A 20,367-nucleotide genomic window follows, 5' to 3' on the forward strand; every position below is an offset into this window, starting at 1 on the left:
CTCCTACGAGGCAGGTGAAAAACTGCTTGATCTCCTCCTGACTTAGAGTGAAGCACGCGGGAGGGTAGTCATTTCCGATCTTCTTGGCTTTTTTGCCTTTGCGACGACTTTCCGTGTCCTTCGCCTCATCATCATCATCATCAGCGTGAAGCTCCTCCCTGATGCCCATTGATTTCAAGTCTGCCCTTGCTTTCGGCCCATCTTTGGTCCTCTCTGGCATGTTGAGCAGGGTACCAAGCAGACTCTCGCACACGTTCTTCGTGATATGCATGACATCAAGGCTGTGAGGCACACGGAGGATCTTCCAGTACGGCAAGTCCCAGAAAACAGACCTCGTTTTCCATACCTTCAGCAGCGGCTCTGGCGCCTTTCGCTTCTTTCCCGGCTTTGGCGCCTTTCGCTTCTTTCCCGGCAGTGGGCAATCTTTCCAATTTTTCAGCAGCTCGTATATTTCCTTGCCGCTCCTCGTACGCGGGCGTCTTCGGGGTTCGGTTTCACCATCGAACAGATCCTTGCATTTTCTCCATGAGTCATCGTCGTGAAGCCACCTTCGATGTCCCATGAACACAGTTTTCGAAGACCCGAGATCTCTATCTAGCTGGCGATATGTTGTGTCATCCATGCACCTGACGCATCCAGAAAATCCGTGGAGCACCTGCCCCGCGACATATCCGTAACCGAGATAGTCGTGCATCGTCGTGAGCAGTGCGGCTCTCATAGGGAAATATTCTTTCTCTGTGGCGTCCCACGTATTGGCTGGCGTTTTCCACAGCATGTCTAGCTCCTCTTTCAGCAGCCCCAGATACAGATTGATGTCGTTCCCTGGTTGTTTCGGCCCTTCAATTAGCATACGCATGTGAATGTACTTCCTCTTCATGCACAGCCAGGGGGGAAGGTTGTACATCCACACAAACACAGGCCAGGTGCTATGTGTGCTTCTCTGGCTGCCAAACGGATTGACTCCATCGGTGCTCGCGCCCAGTACGATGTTCCTTGGATCGTCCCCAAATTCTGGGTGTTCGAAGTTCAACGCTTGCCACTGGCTCGCATCCTTAGGGTGACTCGGCATCTTGTCTTTTTTATTTATCTCTAGATCATTTCCGTCATCTTCTCGCTTCTTCTCCTCCCTATCTGCGTGCCAACGCAGGAGCTTTGCTAGCTTAGGGTCCGCGAAATACCGCTGCAGACGAGGAGTGATCGGAAAGTACCACACCACTTTTCGAGGAGCTTTCTTTCTCTTCTTGTATCAAGTGACGCCGCACACCGGACATATGGTAGACTCCGCGTGCTCGTCCCGATAAATGATGCAATTGTTCATGCACACATGGTATTTCACGTGCGGTAAATCCAGAGGACCACGATTTTCTTCGCCTCCTCGAAACTGGTCGGGTACTTGTTCCCCTTGGGAAGACGTTCGTGCTAGAATGACATGTTCTCGTCGAAGCATGCGTCGGTCATTTTGTGTTTTACCTTCATCTCCAGAGCCATGAGCGTTACTTTCAGGCGGGTATCCTCGGGCCTACATCCTTCATACAATGGAGTAACCGCGTCTATCTCCAGTTGATCCAGCTTGGCTTTCTCTCGGGCGGCAGCTCTTGCGTTATCCGTCTGCTTGAGAAGCAGCTCTTGAATATGAGGGTCCTACACCCAGCCCATCGATGGTCCATCGTCGTCTGCTCTGGCATCTTCATCTTCATGATCATGCCCTTCGTCTTGACCTTCCTCATCATCATGTCCGGCATCTTCTACATGATGACTGTGTACTGCATCTACTTCGTGATCATGTCCTGGAGATTCTTCGTCTTCTCGCCTGCCCTCGCCACGGTTGTCTTGCTGCCCTTCCTCATTTCTTGCCCGGCCCCCATGGACGACTTCATAGTCATCTTCATCACCTTGCCACCGATAGCCATCCATGAAACCACGAAAGAGCAGGTGGTTCCGCACCTGTTCGGAATCCGGGTCCATAAGGCTCTTCAGCTTGCATCTTCGACACGGACATCTTATCCCCGTCTCGTTCTTTTGAAGCATCTCGGCCTTCGCGGAGCTCAAAATCCTATTCACGATGCCTTCGGTCATCGTGCGGACCATGGTCGCCTGCGGGGTAGAGCAAAATGATATTTTAGAACCAATTTTTTTGGCATGACTTTGCCTAAAAATAGGACAAAAAAGAATGCATAGTGCCAAATTCTCGCCGAAACGGAAATGAATCAACATTCCGACAAAATATTGGCAACTATCGCATTTCAAATACCGGTACCTGCAAACACAAATATATGCAACACCACAAACATATGCAACACCACAAACATACGTAGATCTAGGCCATAAAAAGTGTGTACGTTGTTGGAGGGAGAAAAAAGTAGATCTAGAACATAAAGAAAGCTTTCCCCTTACTTACCTATCAAAAAAAAGGAAATTTAACCACTTAATTTGGGTGAATCTATGGTGCAAATGAGGTGAGGAGGAGGAGGCAGCCGAGACCAAGCTTGGTAGAGGTGGAGAGAATGAAGTGGGGAAAGTGAGTGTAGTAGGTGGCTGTTCAAAATATCTAGCTGCTCCCAGGTTACCAATGGCGCACCACCTAAGAGTGCACCATTAGTAACCAGGGTTACTAATGGCGCACCTGATGGGCGGTGCGCAATTACTAGTTTTAAACTAGTAACTAGTAATGGCGCACCGCCCACCAGGTGCGCCATTACTAATGAGGACATTAATGGCGCACCTGTATCTGGTGCGCCACTGCTATATAGTAGTGGCGCACCACATACATGGTGCGCCATTAATGTCCATATTAGCTATAGCCCTTTTCCTAGTAGTGGTTTCCTCCGGAAGCTTATGGACTTCACATTATCGCTGATTTTTCCCTGGATTGTTTTGAGTCCAGTAATATTGTTTTTCATGAAAAGTTCAAAAAAGTAGAAAACAACTGGCATTGGGCACTGAATTAATATGCTAGTCCAGAAAATAAATATAAATTGGTGCCAGAACTACACCAAAATGATATAGCATGAAATAATAAAAAATTATAGATGCATTTGAGACGTATCAAGTATCTAAATCAGTGAATGATAGATCAAGATGATAATATGTAGATCAAGATGATAATATGAGTACCGCAAAATTTCTACTCCCTCCGATTCATATTAATTGTCGTAACTTTAGTACAACTTTCTTCTAAAGTTGTATTAAAAAGTTGAGGATAATTAATATGGATCTAATTGTATTCTTTTTATAGAATGAATTTCTTATGTGGAATACTACTGGATGAGCCACTGTGAAGAAATTATGGAAGTTACGAAAGAAGCTTCAGACTCATATTGTTCATGGGTTGAGAGCGGGAGTTGAACTCTAGGAGGTCGAATCCCCCCTTGTTTCTCAGTAGCTCACTGGTAGAGCGGTCGACTGTTAACTGACTGGTCGTAGGTTCGAATCCTACTTTGGTTGAAGTTTGAAAAAGGAATAAAAATAAAGTAAATTCAAGGAAGAGCTTTCTTTGGAGGGAGTACTTTTATTTTGTTGTTCCACAACACACCAATACCACCACTTCTAGGAGCTTGCATCTGCATAACTACTATCAAAACCAAGAATTAGCCATACTTTCTACTCTCACTTTGCTTAACTAAGTTTCAAGATACAAAGGATAGTAGTGGTGGACTATTGCACTAAAGTGCGAAGCTCTCGAACCATCGCTCACCAGCAATCCCACGATAGTTCCAGCTAAGAACTATCATTACTTCTGGCTCGATTCTGGAGCCCACCAATTTATCATCAAAATTCTTAGATTTAGAGGGTGAAGTGCCCTTCTTCAGTTTCTTTCTATCCCGTGGTCTCACATATTCAGTAGGAGGAGGTGGAGCTGGTAGCCCATCCTTGTTCTGCCTAACGTGCTAGTTGCATATCCCTACAAATTGTTCTCAGAGGTGTCCCGTGATCCTCAATTTCTTGCTCAATTGCATGCATTGTCTCTGCGCCAAAGTCTAGTTTCTTAGCTTTACTGTTTTGGGCTTTATGCTCTCCCTCTTGAGATGAAGCATTCTTTAGAGGACTCCATGAAGTGACATCTTGATCATCAGCGCCATTAGGATGCAGGCCTGCTTTCCTCAAGGGCCACTTGCGTGGGTTGTTACCTTCACTTCCGTTTCGGCCACCGCCACGACCTCTGCCCCGCATCCATCTAAAAGGCTTGCCCCTTGCACGTGCAGTAAAACCACCTTGGTTGCTGCCTTGCCCGCTCGGAAAGGATCTCCTTTGTGCCATCAACTAGTCGCCATACTCTATCTCTTTTCTGTCCCATGGAATCCATCTCCACACTCTTCCATGTTATGTGGCCTAGGATGCCACAGACATAAGTAGCCAAGTTTTTCATATTTTACCAACAGAAAAATGCTCTCCTTGCCATTGACATTCAACCGTGTAAATCGGGTCAGAGGATTTGATACTTCAATCTTGGCCCTGACTCGGACACAATTTCCTTCATAAACCCTAGCTAGGTTCATCTCTATGCTCTTGGCCTGGCCAATTCTCTGTGCTAGTTGGTCTCCTTTGGGTTGGGACCGATAGAGATTTGTGATATCGTGAATTTGTGCCCATACACTTATACATTCTAGAGTAACTGAACCCGGTATGCCCTTTCCATCATACTCCTCAATCATTACCACCAAACCACGGAAAATCCACAGACCGTGTTGCATGATCTTGTTCCAATCTCCCAGACAGTAGCATTGGATCACGAAGAGATAATCGCTATCCTCCCTAATTTCTGGTTCATGCATCAGGTTCCAAGCATGCCCCATTGTGTCCTTGAAAGAATCTCGATTGAAGAACTTGTGTGTATTCACCTTTGCTACGGTCAACCATCTCGCAACTTTAGAGAGGTCAATGATCTCCTCCTCGCCGACAAACACGTCATGTAGCAGGGTCCTTCAACTTTATCCTCTTCGTATCTTCTTCTAGATTGATTCTAGCCCTACCCATGCCGTTTCCTTTGCCTCTCCTTCAGATCCCATGAAGGACCCCGCCATCGTGAGAGGATTAGGCTGGCAAAAGCGCTATCAAGAGGGGGTTGGTTGTCGGTTCAAAGATAGAGTAACCTCGATGCCGATGGGAGTCGGCAAAGTACATTAAACCCTATTCTCCTAGGGTAGCATACACGCATATTATAATACTATAGCGAATTAACGACACATTTTTTGGGTTTCGGAAGCCGTGCCCTTGTTGGTAAAGGAAGTAGGTTTTGCTTTTGAAGGTAGGTATTTCTGTAAGCAAGGAAAATAAAGAAGGAAGCAGGTACCGGTCTAGGGGTTGCCGAGGATACGGATAGTTGAAAAGATAGGATTGCAAAACTAGAAAGACCCGGAAGCAAGCATAAGAAAACAAGGACAATCCCGCGAAGCTTTTTATTAAATCGTCATAACTTTTACAAGAGAATGAAAGTAAGATCACCGTGCTGGCCTAACCAAACATGACGACTAGCCCTTAAAGAGAGAGCATATTTCGCTAAATTGTGAGCCTCGACATTGAGCTCCTAAACTCATGACTAAAAATGCAATTATTAAAAAAACTGGACTGCTCATTGATGTATCTGGTAATAGCACAATAGACTGTTGCGCTTCCTTGGTTGATATCATCAATAACAACCTTGCAATCTAATGCCACATGGATCGGCCGCTCCATAGATCATCCGCCAGGTCTAAAACCTCCGTAACTGCTAGTGCTTCCCGTGTTGTTGGGTCGGAGATCCCTCCGAAAATAATTACAAATGCACCAAAATAAGACCCAAGATGATCTCTGCAACAACTCCAATTGAACCACTTCTCGTATGTGTCGCATCAACATAAATCTTACACAGATTTTCAGAAGGTGTAAGCTAATGATTTAGTCTTACTCTCCAAAAAAAATGATTTGGTCTAACCGGAGCGATACTGGTGGTTGTATTGGAGGCTTTGTCCACAATCTAAAGATCCAATATAAATGCGTTGATGAAACTATTGGTGGATATCGGGGTTTGAAAAATATCTTCAAGTATAACCTTCCTCCTTGCGCTCCATACTGTCCAACCTTCCTCCTAAACTATACATGCCATATTTTTTTTCATGATAATACGTGTCTCATTCATATAATAAAGATCAAAGTACAAGTCTTAATGACCGACATGACAAAACTAAAATAACGAAACATCTCTAAGCTTGACACCAACACCCGTCAGCATTTTCGGGGTGATTCATTCAGGCTGAACAATCGGCCCAACTCAGCCCGCCACAAACTTCACTTTTCTCTCTCTCTCTCTCTCTCTCCAGCTGTCGTCTCCACCCCCAACCCCAACAGCCCAAGTACCCAACCGCGCCTCCTCTTCTGTTCCTCCGCCGCCGCCGTGCGAATCTCGAGGGTTCGGGGCATGGCGGACACCCTCGACATGTCGCTCGACGACATCATCACCAAGAACAAGCACCACCACCGCCGTGGCCGCCACAACCCAGCGTCCGCCGCCTCGGGAGGATCCGCGCACCCACGCCGCCGCTTCCGCAGCCGCGCCGCTGCCCGCGCCGTCACCGCGCCCTACCACCAACTCAGCCTCCCGCAACAGGTATATTCCTCCTCCTCCTCCTCCTCCTCTTCTTCCTCGTGATTAAGTAGACGGACACCCCCCTCCACCGCCTGCCAGCGAGCAAAGTACACTGCCAGCCTCGAACTCACTCAAATCTTCTTTCCTCTCTCGTGTGTAGCACAGGTACCGCCGGCTTTCGGATATGTTGCCCAGCCGATGGCCATGGTGACGGCGCCGTCTGCCTTGGACTCGCCCACCAAGCTCTACATCTCCAACCTCGACTACAACGTCTCCAACGAGGATATCAAGGTCGCTAACGCTCCTATCCTAATTGCAGTCTTCTCTGCTATAATTAATAAGCCCTAAAAACTGCACTTTCCTTGATTTGCTGTCCCTAACAAACTCGCAATACATTCAACTCAAGAGATTTCAACGAGTACGTAGGTAATTCATCATCCGCGGCTTCTTTTTTTCTGATAGCTTACATTCTTCACTGACACAATCATGCACTGGTTCTAGCTTATGTATAGAAATTTGCTTTCTTTCACCTTCCTTTACTGTAGCTGTTAGCTACCATCTGTCAGTGCTGAGGGTTATTTATCTTATGCCTTCAGAGCAACCACTAACTTCTCTCCGTTTATCGTCTCCTTCTCCTAAAGTTTCTCTACAATGTCCTGTTTACTTTGCTCAGGAACTGTTTTCTGAGATGGGTGAAATCCAGCGCTACTCCATTAACTATGAAAAGAGTGGAAGATCAAAGGTTTGCACCCCCCCCCCCCCCCCCTCTGGCCCTCTCCCTGGCTCACACACACAGGCACTTTGTTCACCTTGTATTTTGTTTGAATGGTCATGATTCATCTCCATTACTGGATCTCCATTTTTCCAGGGAACTGCAGAGGTTGTATTTTCAGCAAGATCGTCTGCCGTAGCTGCTCTTAAGAAGTACAACAACGTGCATCTTGATGGCAAACCTATGAAAATTGAAGTCATTGGGACAAACATTGAGGCACCTGCACCCATACCTGCTATTTTCGCTTTGGCTCCACCGCCTGGAAACTTCAGTTTTCCTTCCAAAAGGTTTGTAGCATCTACCCCAGGTGCTATGCAGAAACTATTTATATTGTAGGACCTCAACATCATAGAAAGAAGAGAATGCAAAATTTGCCAACATTGATGGGAGCTGAATTGGCTCCCTTTTGAAGCAGCCATAGGTAGTTATCATTATGTTGAAACTTCATTGCCGTATAAATCAAGAATTTCAACTGTGTATTACTCTGAAGATTTTGAGCAAGTGACAAATCAGTAATAAATTTTGCAGTGGACCTGGAATGGGTGTTAGCGGTCGAGGATGGTCTCGTGGCGGAGGTGGCTTCAGTGGTCGCAGCGGCGGTGGGTTTGGTGGTCGTGGCGCAGGTGGGTTCGGTGGTCGTGGCCGAGGGCGTACGGACCGTGGGCGAGGGAAGGGAGGGGGTGGCAACCTGGAACTTTCTGCTGCAGATCTCGACGCCGACTTGGACAAGTACCACTCGGCTGCAATGCAAATCAGCTAAATGGATCTGGCACTGCCTTGCGTGTGTTCTTGTTTTTGTTTTTTGTAGTGATATATGGCCCTGACCTATATTAATTGGATGACGATGTTTATGCTAAACTGGCATGGTAGAAGGTAGCATTGGGTGATGGAAATGGAGGGGAGCGTGTTTGTGTGATGAGGTGCCATTCCTTCATTTGCGACGTAGCGGGAGGGAGGGAATTGGTCTATCTGAGATGAGATTTTCTGAAGCGCAATCACATTCAGGTTCTGTTTGGCTGGTTTATGTCTTGCACTCTTGTTGCTTCTTGTTGTTAGCTGATTTGTGGCATGTTGCTTCGTCAGTTGATTGATTTGTTATTGAATCAGGGGAGGCTGTAGCCTTTGGTGATCTCCACCAGGGAAGGGGGGAGGCTGTAGCCTTTGGTGATCTCCACCAGGGAAGGGGGGGAGGCCGTAGCCTTTGGTGATCTCCACCAGGGAAGTGGGGAGGCTGTAGCCTTTGGTGATCTCCACCAGGGAAGGGGGGAGGCTGTAGCCTTTGGTGATCTCCACCAGGGAAGGGGGGAGGCTGTGGAGGGCAATGCTGAGAAACTAGAGTTGCAGTAAATTAACTCATTCCACGTACGCACATGTAGAGAGTAGTAGCCCTAAATATATGTAGTATGTATAGCTGGAGTGTACAGTAATTGATAATTAATGTTCATGGATCACTGTCGTCATGAATCAAAAAGAAAAGAAAAGAAGTTCTATGGATGATGGGTTGCCGCGCATGAGGCGTCAGTCGTCCCTCTCGGGCGCGGTCGCAGGCGGACCGGACCTGTGATCGAGCCATGCGATGATATCGATGAAGACCTTGTCGATGTTCTCTGGCAGCTCGCCGGAGGTGAGGGCGTGCCACATGCCGGGGTAGAGCTTGAGCGTCTTGTCCGTGCTGGGCGCCTCCCGGCAGAGGAGCTGGCTGACGGAGGGGTCCGTGACCCTGTCCCCTCCCCCGTGCACGACGAGGAAGGGCAGCGTCACCTGCGTGAGCACCTCGCTCTCCACGCGGAGGCTGGCCCGGAGGAGCTCGTGCGCCGTCTTGAGCCGCGGCCGGCCCTTGTAGCAGTAGGGGTTGCGGCGGATCTCGTCGCGCTTGGCCTGCGTCCGGTAGGCGGCGCCGATGACGTTCCTGGTGGGCACCACCTTCCACGTCGGGATGAACCTGGTCACGACCTCCAGCACCTTGATCACCGCCGGGTGCGGCTTCATCTCCTCCGTGATCTTGCACATGGGCGCCACCAGCACGGCGCCCGCCCAGTAGGACGGCCGCGCCCGGTGGAGCAGCAGCGCCACCGCGCCGCCCATGGACTCGCCCAGCAGGAACCGAGGCAGCTGAGGAGATTGGTTGGCGACGACGACGGCGGTGAAGTAGGCGTCGCAGTCGCCGAGGAGGACGTCGAAGGAGGGGACGTAGCCCCTGAGGCCGTCCGACTTGCCGTGGCCCTCGTAGTCCATGCCGTAGACGGCGTAGCCGGCCTGCGCCAGCCGAACCCCGGTGCCGCGCATCGTCACGCTGCACTCCACCGCGTAACCTGCATACGTCCATCAATAGTGTTGCTTGTAATGGTGCTAGCTTTAGCTTAATCAGTCAGCTCGATTGATGAAGGTACGTAGCAATTATTGTAGTACGTACCGTGGCACATGAAGACGAGGGCCTTGATTGGTCTGGCATTAGCGGGGAGCCATCGGCAGGTGAAGAGATTCATCCCGCGCGCGTTGTTGATGTATTCTTCCTCGTACTCGTAGCCATCGTCAACGTTGCTGCTGCTGAGCTTGGTCATCTCGACCTCTTCGACTCGTTGTGTGCACAAAGAAGGGAAACTAATCAAGATCGAAATTGTCTGAAAGCAGGAGAGGGCATGGGAGCACGTTCGTATTTATAGATATAGATAGATGTGGGTGCATGTTTAAATTGGCACGTGGTTACAGATCGACCGTACAGGGTGTGGATTGCGCGCGTTTCTTTCGTCATTTGTACGTGCGGACCAAGCAAATTTCATCGCGACCGACATTCACATGTACGTAGACTATACGTGCGCGCACAGAACGAACTTATTATACATATTTATAATAGTATATATGCTATGGATATGGGATATGGATGGAGTTGATTATTACATAGACGGATTTATTCCCAACATCACATTAGTTCACTCCGCTCGATAGATCAACTTGGAAGAAAACTATTTCCACTTGTGTTTTCCACCAAAGAGGCCATGCTTCCCTCCAAAGAGGCGCATGTGCTTGCCATGCTTGAACTTGCCGCCATGGCCATAACCGTAGCGTCCATGCTTCTTGAACTTGCCGCCGTAATGATGATGGTAACCCGCAGGACGGTGGTAGTATCCGCCGTGGCCGTGATGGCCATGGCTCAAGTGATGCGCGCCATAGGCCGCCGCCGCCGCCGCACCGCCGGCAACAAGCAAAGACCCTCCGTGACCTGCACGATCGATATTATAACCGTACCCATCCATGACAGATCCATGGATCGAGTAGCCTAGCAAGGTATACGTTAGGTAGGTGGTGATCGATGGATAGATACGAACCGTGATAGCCACCTTGATGGTGTGGATAGCTGGAGGGTGGGTACCCGTACGCCCCTGCTGATGGATAGCCATGCCCATATCCCTGTGGCTGTGGAGGGTAATAGGCCGGAGGGCATCCATGCCCGGCTTGCGGAGGAGGGTATGCAGGGTACGCGATGGGCGGAGACGAGTAGGCGCTTGGGTAGTAGCCCCCAAGCCCTCTGCTGTCTGTGTCGCTACCCCTCTCCTTGTTTCCACCTCCCATGGAGATAGCTCGACTGGTCGACGGTGTAAATACTGTCTAGCTAGTTCATCCTGTCCATGTGCTAATGTTAAACTTATAGCCTTGGCGAGGTAGCACACCCGGCAAGCATCTTCTGAAATTCCTTCTCGATCGGAATCGCTAGCTAGCCACCTTTTGCTTTCAATGGACGGAGGAAGTTAACTGCGTGCGTGCAGCTCCTCCTTTGATGGGATTCCATTTGATATCCTTCTTTAATGCCAGAGATATTGCAAGAGTATGTATCGAACATATTCCATCTCGTTTTACATAGGGAAATGTTTATGTACGGCATGCCGGCCGAGTGTTTCGGCCGGTCAAGCGCGAGCCGTGCGATCTAGTACAATCGTGTGTTTTCTGAACGTTTTCATGCGAGACAGTTTTCAGCCTTATCCACGCGTGAGTCGCTCTGGTCCACACGTTCTCCTGTCATCTCCTACCTCCGACTTCCTTCATTCCTCACGGGGGCGTCACTACCTGCACACGCCGCCGCCGCACCCGGCTCTCTCGGGAGAGCTGGGCACAGACCCTTCCCCTTCCCTCCCCGCCAGGTAGGCCGCCCGCCCTCTGCCCCTCTTCGACGCGAGCGGGCCACACATCCATAGCCTGCTGTGAAGCCTCTCCGAGGGAGACGACGACCATGGTTCGAACACAACCATTGTAGTTAGATGGTCATAACAAATAGCTCATTTGGTTCCAGCAAAGACGGTCGTCGGTCGCAGCAAATCACCCTCCCGTCGGAGCAAAACACGTCACCAATTGCTCGGTTCCAGCACGGCGACATGCGGTTGCAGCTTTTCTTCTCCCCGGCTCCTGCACCTCCTAGTACCGTTGTAGCTTTTTCTTCTTCCAGTACCGCGATGCAACTTTTCTACTGTATGGTTCCAGCATCGGTGGCATACGGTTGTAGCTTTCTACTGCCTGGTTCTAGCACCGGCGACATGCGGTTGCAGCTTTTCTTCTCCCCGGCTCCAACACCGGTGACTTGCGGTTGTAGCTTTTTCTCCCGCCGGTTCCAGCACCGCGACATACGGTTGTAGCTTTCTACTGCATGGTTCCAGCATCGGCGACCTGCGGATGCAACGTTTTTTCTGTGATCTCGTCGTTAAGCTGCAACTGTCATCGCGGGTAGCTGCGACCGGCGACTGTTTTTTGTTGCTGGAACCTCCTGTTATTTTTGCTACAATCAAGTTTTGTTGGATTTGATGTTTGTGGGATTTTTGTTGGAACAGAGTAAATTGTTGCTGGAACCGGCTGTTTCTCTTGCTACAATCAAATTTGTTGGATTTTGATGTTTTGTGGGATTTTTGCTGGAACCAGAGTAATTTGTTGCTGGAACTGGCTGTTTCTTTTGCTACAATCAAATTTGATGGAGTTTGATGTTCGTGGGATTTTTGCTGGAACCAGAGTAAACTATTGCTGGAACCGGCTATCTCTTTTGCTACAATCAAATTTGTTGGAGTTTGATGTTCGTGGAATTTTTGCTGGAACCGGCTGTTTCTTTTGCTACATCCATTCATGACAGAGATACGACCCGGCCGGGACGGCGAACGATGCCTCGTTTTGCTACAAACCATCACCGGCGTCGACCCCGTGCTACAACCGCGTTGCTTTTTGCATCAACCGACAACCGCAAAAGCTACTAACTAGTGAGGACTTTTGCTATGATGGGCGATGTGGGATGGCGAGCTACGTCGGGGGTATCGGGCATGAGCGCCGGCGAGCACGCCGACGAGCTGTGGCCGTCGCACACCGGAGCTGCAACCGTCCCGCACAGGAGCTATAACCCGCAGGTATGCGTCTGTTTGCATGGGTGAAGCCTGCAACGAGGCCGGCCGGCAAGGGCTGCAGCCGGCGACTAGGACGGCCGGCGAGGACGGCGACCAGCGGCGGCCGGCGAGGGCGGCTGGCGAGGATGGCTGGCGAGAGGCGGTGACGGAAGAACACGCGTGGCCGATGAGATGGACTGGAGCGATGAGATGCAGAAAAGATTCATTCGTACAAGTGCGTTGATAAAGACAACGACGTATCGAATGGATCAAATTAACCCAATCGGGTGGCTGGGGGTAGTTCGGCCGGACTGCCGGCGCCTATCAGCGCCGTTTTACATAGTATGCTTCTCGTGTCTCATCTCGACAAATAGAAAGCGTGCATCCACTTTCTCTATGGCCTCATCTACCTAACTTACTCTAGAACCAGACTAGACATTAGGATACGGAATGCGGTGGTGCACATTTCGTGCAAATTTTGTAACTAACAGACATTGTTTTCCCTCTCTCATATTCAATGAAAAGCTGCACACAGCAGCATTTTCGTCAAAAAAAAATCTACCTAACTTAATTATTCGCACGTACTCTCGACCTTTTTTGTGCCCTAATTAATTTATCGTCTCAAACTGAATCGACAATTATACCACCTTCTTATAATGTTCTATCAAGGTGTGTGTGCCGCCCATGAGTACTATAGATAGATTATGACACAAAGTACATCAACGACTTTGATGACATGTCTCGTAATTACTGTCATGAAACCAACCTATTCACACGCTCCCCACTGCACACAGTTAGGGCCGAAATGTGTGTGATGTTCTAATCGCAACAGTCGTGTGTGAAGTATCAGGCAAAAAGTTAGAGTACATTACACATATGGTTGTCTTGAATCACTACTGTAGATTGGGTCATCGTACATGTAGGGGGGCATCGCACAAGTTAAGAGAGACAACCGTGTGCAATAGGTCGATAGGCCTGGTAGTAAATATGTGCAATGTGTTGACGTTGAGCAATCACAAACAATCAACCGGAACAACACACGTGTGAGGTCTGTCATACATCAAACATGATTTGGAGAAAAGAAACGTCTACGTTCGAACCTCTTATCACACACGATTAGAACACCCAAGCATGTGGGATTGGAAAGTTCATCACACATAACACACATGATCCGACACACACAATCGTGTTAGATGGGGTCATTCATCGCACATGATGTGGCGCGGGGAGCGTGTGGGTTACTTAGTTCATCGCACATGTTGTCTACCACATAACTCTGCGTGATTGTTTGTCCTTGTTAGAATAAATCTGAGGCCACCGTCGATCATCCGAGGACCAAAGCAATCACACGAGCATGACACCGAAATTTGTTAACGAGATTCACCGATATGGCTACATTCCTGGGGCCTGACTATGGGCGCTCCTCCCCATGACACCGCTACAATACCATACACCAGCCACCCGGGCGCCGGCACACGCCGCCGGCTCCCCCTGCGCGCCTGTGCTATTATCTTGGCATCAGGCTACATCGTGTGTCTACCCTTGCTATATATGAGAGGCCTAGGATACAAGTGTCCTATTTGGACACGACTCCATATCCTATCTAAACACAATACAACTACAAGTCCAACTGTAACCTACCTTATACACTATATTCGACACAACTCTAACAAACTTCACCTTGATGAATATTCTCCACCACCTTGAATTTGTCCATGCATCAAACTTCCATGTACATTGGACTTGAGCTTATCCCATGAGAACCTCTGCTACTCCAAAGACTCCGTGTGACTCCACCTGCAACTTGTAGTCCCTTCATTTCTTGACAAAGTCAACGCTCGAGCAAAAAATTAAGTTCCTTGTTACTCTAGTTTGTGCTCCTAACTTCCAGAGTATCCGTCCAACGCCATCACACACTGATCACTGACCTGCGTGAAAGTGAACAACTCGCATATTGGGTGTCACACATAAGAGTTACCTGAACTCAACATCATCGCTCCTTTCTTGACTGCCTGTCTAAAACTTGAAGAAATTTCACCATTGCTTGTAGTCATCCCGAGTCAAATTCACAGTTGTCTCACCACATGTATGACCACCAGAGCCCTGGCCCGTCTCCATGTCCCGTTCGCACCGCACGCCTCGCCGCTATTACCGCGTCGAGCCTCTGCTGTCCCGATCGAGTCTCAAGGGCCGCGAAACCACACCACTCAACCCCCACTGCAGAGTACCACCGATCATCACCGACCGATGACGAGTTTCACGCTTCCATCAGAACACTAGGCTCCAGTCTGAACTACATGTCCCTCGCTTTTCCCCGTTGCTGAATAGGCTTCGATTCCCTGGATCCTTACACCGTGGCCCCTCAATCCAGCTCCACCTTCAACTTGACTCCATGGTAGATGATCAGTCCACCCTCGTGCCCCGTCGACTTCAAGCTCTCATGTGCGCACTGTCTTGAATCAAGCCCGCGCCATAGTCTTGTCGAAGTCATGTCCTCAGGCCCGCGCCACGTGTTTCCACGCCCAGAAGTAGGTCACCATCAGCATCACGCTCCTATGTCGTTATCGCCGATCCCACCACCATCTTCTGTACCAACCGACTTGCGTCGATCCGTCAGACTGCCTAGTCCGACCCAGCCGATCTCGTTCGACTGTACGACATGCCCGAGGCTCCCAAATCGTCTTACGCGAATTTCCATTCATCACATGATAATTCCATCTCAGCTGACATGACTTCCCGCAACGCCTTCAAGCATCTCTGTTGTACCAACAAATATTTCACCCTTGTCTGTTATAACCCAAGGTTTTCAATTCGAATGAACTTCTCCACCTCAAACCTAGTACCCGTTAGTATCGTGGTTCTTTGTATGACTAACCCTGTGAACGAAAATAACTATTCTTCTCACGTAATGCCCAAGTACACCTAGATGTACTGGTAGCAAATTCCAATCAAGAATTACTCTTGGCTTTCACACGTGGTAGTAGTTCCCTTGGCACCAATTCCAACGCCTATGCAAGTACTTGACGGATACGTATCGCTTGACGGATCTTTTCCCTTGCGCCGACTGATTTGCATGCCTGTCCGTGTGAGACTCGGTCTCCTTTTGTTTCCAATACAAATCTCTGTCCATTGCTTTCGATTGAATTGCTTTGATCGATCGTACTGCGTCACGCGTTTGTAGCGCACGTCGTCAGGCCACTGTTCGCCAAGGGCCGCTCCGCGCAAGGCCATGATGGCCCACCACAGCGGTGTTTGGGTTTCCTTGCCACGCCAGATGCTGCAACGCGTCGCCTGAGCCTGCTGCTACGCCGCCGTCGCCCTGAATAGATCGCCGAGACTGCCATACGTACGCGCGCATCGCCTTGTGCTTCTTCCAAACACGACGCCGTCGTCGAATCTTCAAGAGCAACCTTGATCCACCGACGCGACAACATTCGCTGCCATGTCTCCAATCATACTCATTGCATCTCGCTAGATCCCATCGACAGCTTTCACGTATTCTCCTCTAGATCAACAATTCACAGCCTCTGAACAACCTACCTCATGATACTACTGGTTAGAATAAATCTGCACTAGTAGGAAAAGGGGCTTAGGTCACAGGACAGTTTTCACATTAGCCCCGGTTCAGTCACGAACCGGGACTAATGTGAGCATTGGTCCCGGTTCGTGCGGCCAGAAACCTGCCGGGCCTCGTGGGGGCATTGGTCTCGGTTCGTCCGGACCCTTTGGTCCCGGTTGGTGGGACAAATCGGGACCAATGGGCCATGCTCCTGGCCCACCACCCTTTAGTCCTGGTTCCTACCACAAACCGGGACTAAAGGCCTGGTCCTAGTTGCGGCCAGTGTTTAGTCCCACCTCGCCAACCGAAGGGCGTTCATATCAGTTTATAAGGCCGTCCCTCTCTGCCTGGTTGAGCTTCTCTTAAAATGAAAATAGATGCCCTTATACAGGAAATTTGACCTAAATTCATAGTAAATTTCATAGAAATTTATTATGAATTTAGGTTAAATTTTCTCTATAAGCGCATCTATGTTCATTTTTTATATTTATAAAATAAATAAACCTTAATAAAATAAATAAAACTAAATAAACCTTAATAAAATAAAATAAAATAAACTATAGTAACTACAATAAATAAACCTTAATAAATTAAGTAAAAATAGCATCAGTAAAATAAATAAAAATAGCTGCAGTAAAATAAATAAAAATAAAATAATTAAAGTAAAATACATAAGTAATTAGAAATAAAATAAATAAGTTTTTGTTGTAAGTAGAAACAAAACAAAACAAATAAAGCAAAAGAGAAAAAAAACACGAGCCATCAACTCCATAACCGCCATATCTGGGATAGAAAAGGGTGATCCCTTGGAGTGGGATTCACATACAGTTGCCCGTAACATCTACCATTCGAGCCTAGCAGGTGGAACTCGGATCTGTCAACAGTGTCAAAGCGGCAAATAGCAGGCGGAGGAGAAGCCACCGATGTCATGTGTAGATCCCTTCTAGGTCTTGCGGATCGTGCTATTACAGCAATTTGGTTGGTTGATCCAAAAAAAAGGAATTTGGTTGGTTTTCTTGAAGGCCTAGCTTGTTGTGCCGTCCTATTCTCTCAATGCAATTTAGCAAATGCTACTACAGTACAGTAAAGGGCACAAAGAAAAAGCACGCAGTGAAGGAAAATACCTCCATATCAAAGCTGCTACTTATCTTGTTGGTTATCAGGATGTGGATATGTAGAATTTTCTCTAGCCACGGCAACAGACATGCATTCATTGAGGGGGTTCACTACAGAACAAAATAAATGCTGACGTTAGTTGTTGAGGGTACGTTTGACATCCCTGAGAGACTAGATAATGAAAAGATGAATTGTCAAACCTGGATGAACAAAGACGCTACCAAGTGGATGAATCTGATGGCCTGTCCTCCCTTGAAGATCATGCGTCCTCCCTTGAAGGCGCCACCAGGGCCATGGACGCCTCATACACCGCCGCCGACGTGTTGTAGTGATGAGGCATCGTGCAGGATCTGATACAGGATCACCTTCAGGCAAGATGAATAGGTCTTCAGGGGCACGACGGCCGGCCACAGCAGGCCCCTGCCATGGACGGCGCCGCCCGAGCCACAGCCGCTCGCCAGCTCGCCTCTGGAGCAGTCCAAGCTTATCCGCACATGTTGTCGCATCGTGTGTCTACCCTTGCTATATATGAGAGGCCTAGGATAAAGTGTCCTACTTGGACACGACTCCATATCCTATCTAAACACAATACAACTACAAGTCCAACTGTAACCTACCTTGTACACTATATTCGACACAACTGTAACACATCCCACACTTAATTTGTAGCAATCATGTGTGTTGCATGTGTTCATTGCCTACACACCTTTGTATGGAACCATGTGCAATAAAATAACTCAATGGCTAGGTCTATTAGTTTATTATTTGTTCCATGTGATAAGCAAATTCATATTTCATATCTAACAAATGTTCACCACGATTTCAGATCTGACACAATATATTTCACTACATCAAATGCCCACTAGGATTTCATAATTGACATCACAATACACCATAAAGTTATTACCGTTGGAAATATTCCCTAAAGGCAATAATATTGTATTATTATATTTCCATATTCATAGTTAAGAGTTTATATTCTATGCTATAACTGCTATGATCCTGGAATATGCGATTCAAAAACTCATATGCACGTGTGGAATGATAAACGATAAATAAAAGGTTCCTAGTCTCGCCTCTAAGACTAGCTCAAGTGTTGTTGGTGATCACGCTTTTCGGATCTTAGGATATCGTTAAGTGTAACGATAGTCCTAAAACAACATTGAGATTATGACGTTGGAAGAACAATCATATTGAATCAACCCAATCTTGTTTGTTAATATCATCTGCATTCAATTGTAATAACACGGAGTGTTAATGTGCGATATTGCTCCTTAGACCATGAGAGTATCGTGGTCACTTCTTACCGTACGATGGCTTTGGGGTTGCCCAAATGTCACATGCAACACGGTGATCATAACGACAACTTACAGGTTCATCAGAAAGTTTGACAAGTGACCAGATAACTCGAGAGTGGGATTTGCTCCTCTGATAATGGAGAGATATTCTTAGGGCCCTCTCGGTGTGATGACATCAATCATCCTCTGGCCAGACACGTGACTTCGTCACAGGGATCCCGGAACACAATAACGAGAAAGAAGAACAAAACTAGTAACGAGGATTTCGGCATAGTGAGCATGGTGATGACTCAGAGAGATACCGATGCATCCCGAGTTTTGTGAAGTATCGCGAAGCAAAGGGAACATCACATGATAACCAAAGGTTCACTCGAATAGCATTCGTGTACTCTCATTGAACGAACAATTTCGTCCATGTCTGTGAATTACCAAAACTACGTGGTCACAAGCTTAAGGAAATCATGATCTGTTGAGTGTTAGTAGGACGGGAGTCATGAGAATATATTTGTGGAATTATTTCCTGAATATTTGGAATAGTTTCGAGAGGATCCGGAAGCGTTTCGCTGAGTATCGGGTAATACCGGGTATTACCGATAAATTATATATAGGTGGAAAAGTTTCCGGAGATGTTAATATATATATATATATATATATATATATAATGGTCTAGAAGTATTTAGAATATTTTATATTTAATTTGAATATCGACGGGTCTAAAAGGCCAAGAGATGGAAGGCAACTTGGGCCGAAAATACCCAAGTGGGAAAGTGCCTTCCTTCCCTAAGGGGCCAAATTGGAGTGGGGGAGGAGTCCAACTCCTCCTTCCTTGGCCGGCCAAAGGGGAGGGACTTTCCCTTCTCTTACGGTGCCCCTCTTCCCTCCAACCTATATATACTCAGAATTTCCACCCTTTGGACATACAAGTTTTGGAGCATCCTCTAGTTCTTCTAATTCTAGTCCTAATTGGTCCTAGTTGACTAATTAGAGCTAGTATAATCCTCTTGTCCTCATAATTAGAAGTCTAGTGTGGTTCTAATCTCCTCCCTCTAATTCTCCGGCGACGATTAGTTCTAGACGGCGAAGCGCTGTCGGATCGTGAAGGTTGCATGCTTGCAACCAAGTAGAGAGGCCGTGCTTTCGGTCTTCGGTTCGAGGAATCGTTCGTGGGTGGTACGAGGGACTCCTAGTACATACACCGACATGTTCTTCTTCCATTGTAACTCGGTGACGGTAACGATTACGATCCCAACTCGTTATGCATCTTCGTATTGATCTTGGGTGATTATAGATGCGAATTTTTTTCTTTTCTACTACGCTTCCCAATAATTACCACAATACACAAGCACCAAATTAGTCATGTGTTGCATAATCATTTCACATTTAACATTTAAAACTTTGGAAAGCGGCATCATAGATGGTAAATAGACACATGAATCTTATCTGAAAATTTGCTGAAGCGGAAGGTGAATTTTGTGCCTTCGCTGATCTTAAAAATGCACGCAACTCTAGGACAATGCATGTGGATGATTGCCCGCCCGTCCTTCGCCCTCTTAAGGAAGACTTCAACATTGTACCGTCAGTGTTGTATGAGTACCCTCCTTGCCTCTTGAGCATATATGTGGGTTTGAAGGTAATTATCAATGAACTGCTTTGCAAAGCATTGAAATCAAAGATATTCATAAATTTATTGTCTGATTATCCAAATA

The 20,367-nt window shown here is 47.6% G+C and overlaps 2 protein-coding genes across 2 annotated transcripts; one reads left to right on the top strand and one right to left on the bottom strand.

The window, feature by feature from the left end:
- The first annotated feature begins 6,279 nt into the window (after positions 1-6,279).
- On the top strand, positions 6,280-8,358 carry LOC123096711 (THO complex subunit 4B). The gene is made up of 5 exons (XM_044518472.1): positions 6,280-6,583; positions 6,728-6,853; positions 7,236-7,304; positions 7,431-7,621; positions 7,863-8,358. The coding sequence occupies exons 1-5, from the start codon at positions 6,395-6,397 to the stop codon at positions 8,092-8,094; spliced, it is 807 nt and encodes a 268-aa protein (XP_044374407.1). The 5' UTR covers positions 6,280-6,394; the 3' UTR covers positions 8,095-8,358.
- Positions 8,359-8,707: 349 nt separating this feature from the next.
- Positions 8,708-11,042, bottom strand: LOC123096710 (caffeoylshikimate esterase). The gene is made up of 3 exons (XM_044518471.1): positions 10,661-11,042; positions 9,748-10,554; positions 8,708-9,646 (listed from the first exon to the last, which is right to left on the bottom strand). The coding sequence occupies exons 2-3, from the start codon at positions 9,893-9,895 to the stop codon at positions 8,853-8,855; spliced, it is 942 nt and encodes a 313-aa protein (XP_044374406.1). The 5' UTR covers positions 9,896-10,554; positions 10,661-11,042; the 3' UTR covers positions 8,708-8,852.
- Between the last annotated feature and the right edge of the window lie 9,325 nt (positions 11,043-20,367).

Source organism: Triticum aestivum, chromosome 4D (assembly GCF_018294505.1).
Source record: "Triticum aestivum cultivar Chinese Spring chromosome 4D, IWGSC CS RefSeq v2.1, whole genome shotgun sequence".
NCBI classification, from domain to species: domain Eukaryota; kingdom Viridiplantae; phylum Streptophyta; class Magnoliopsida; order Poales; family Poaceae; genus Triticum; species Triticum aestivum.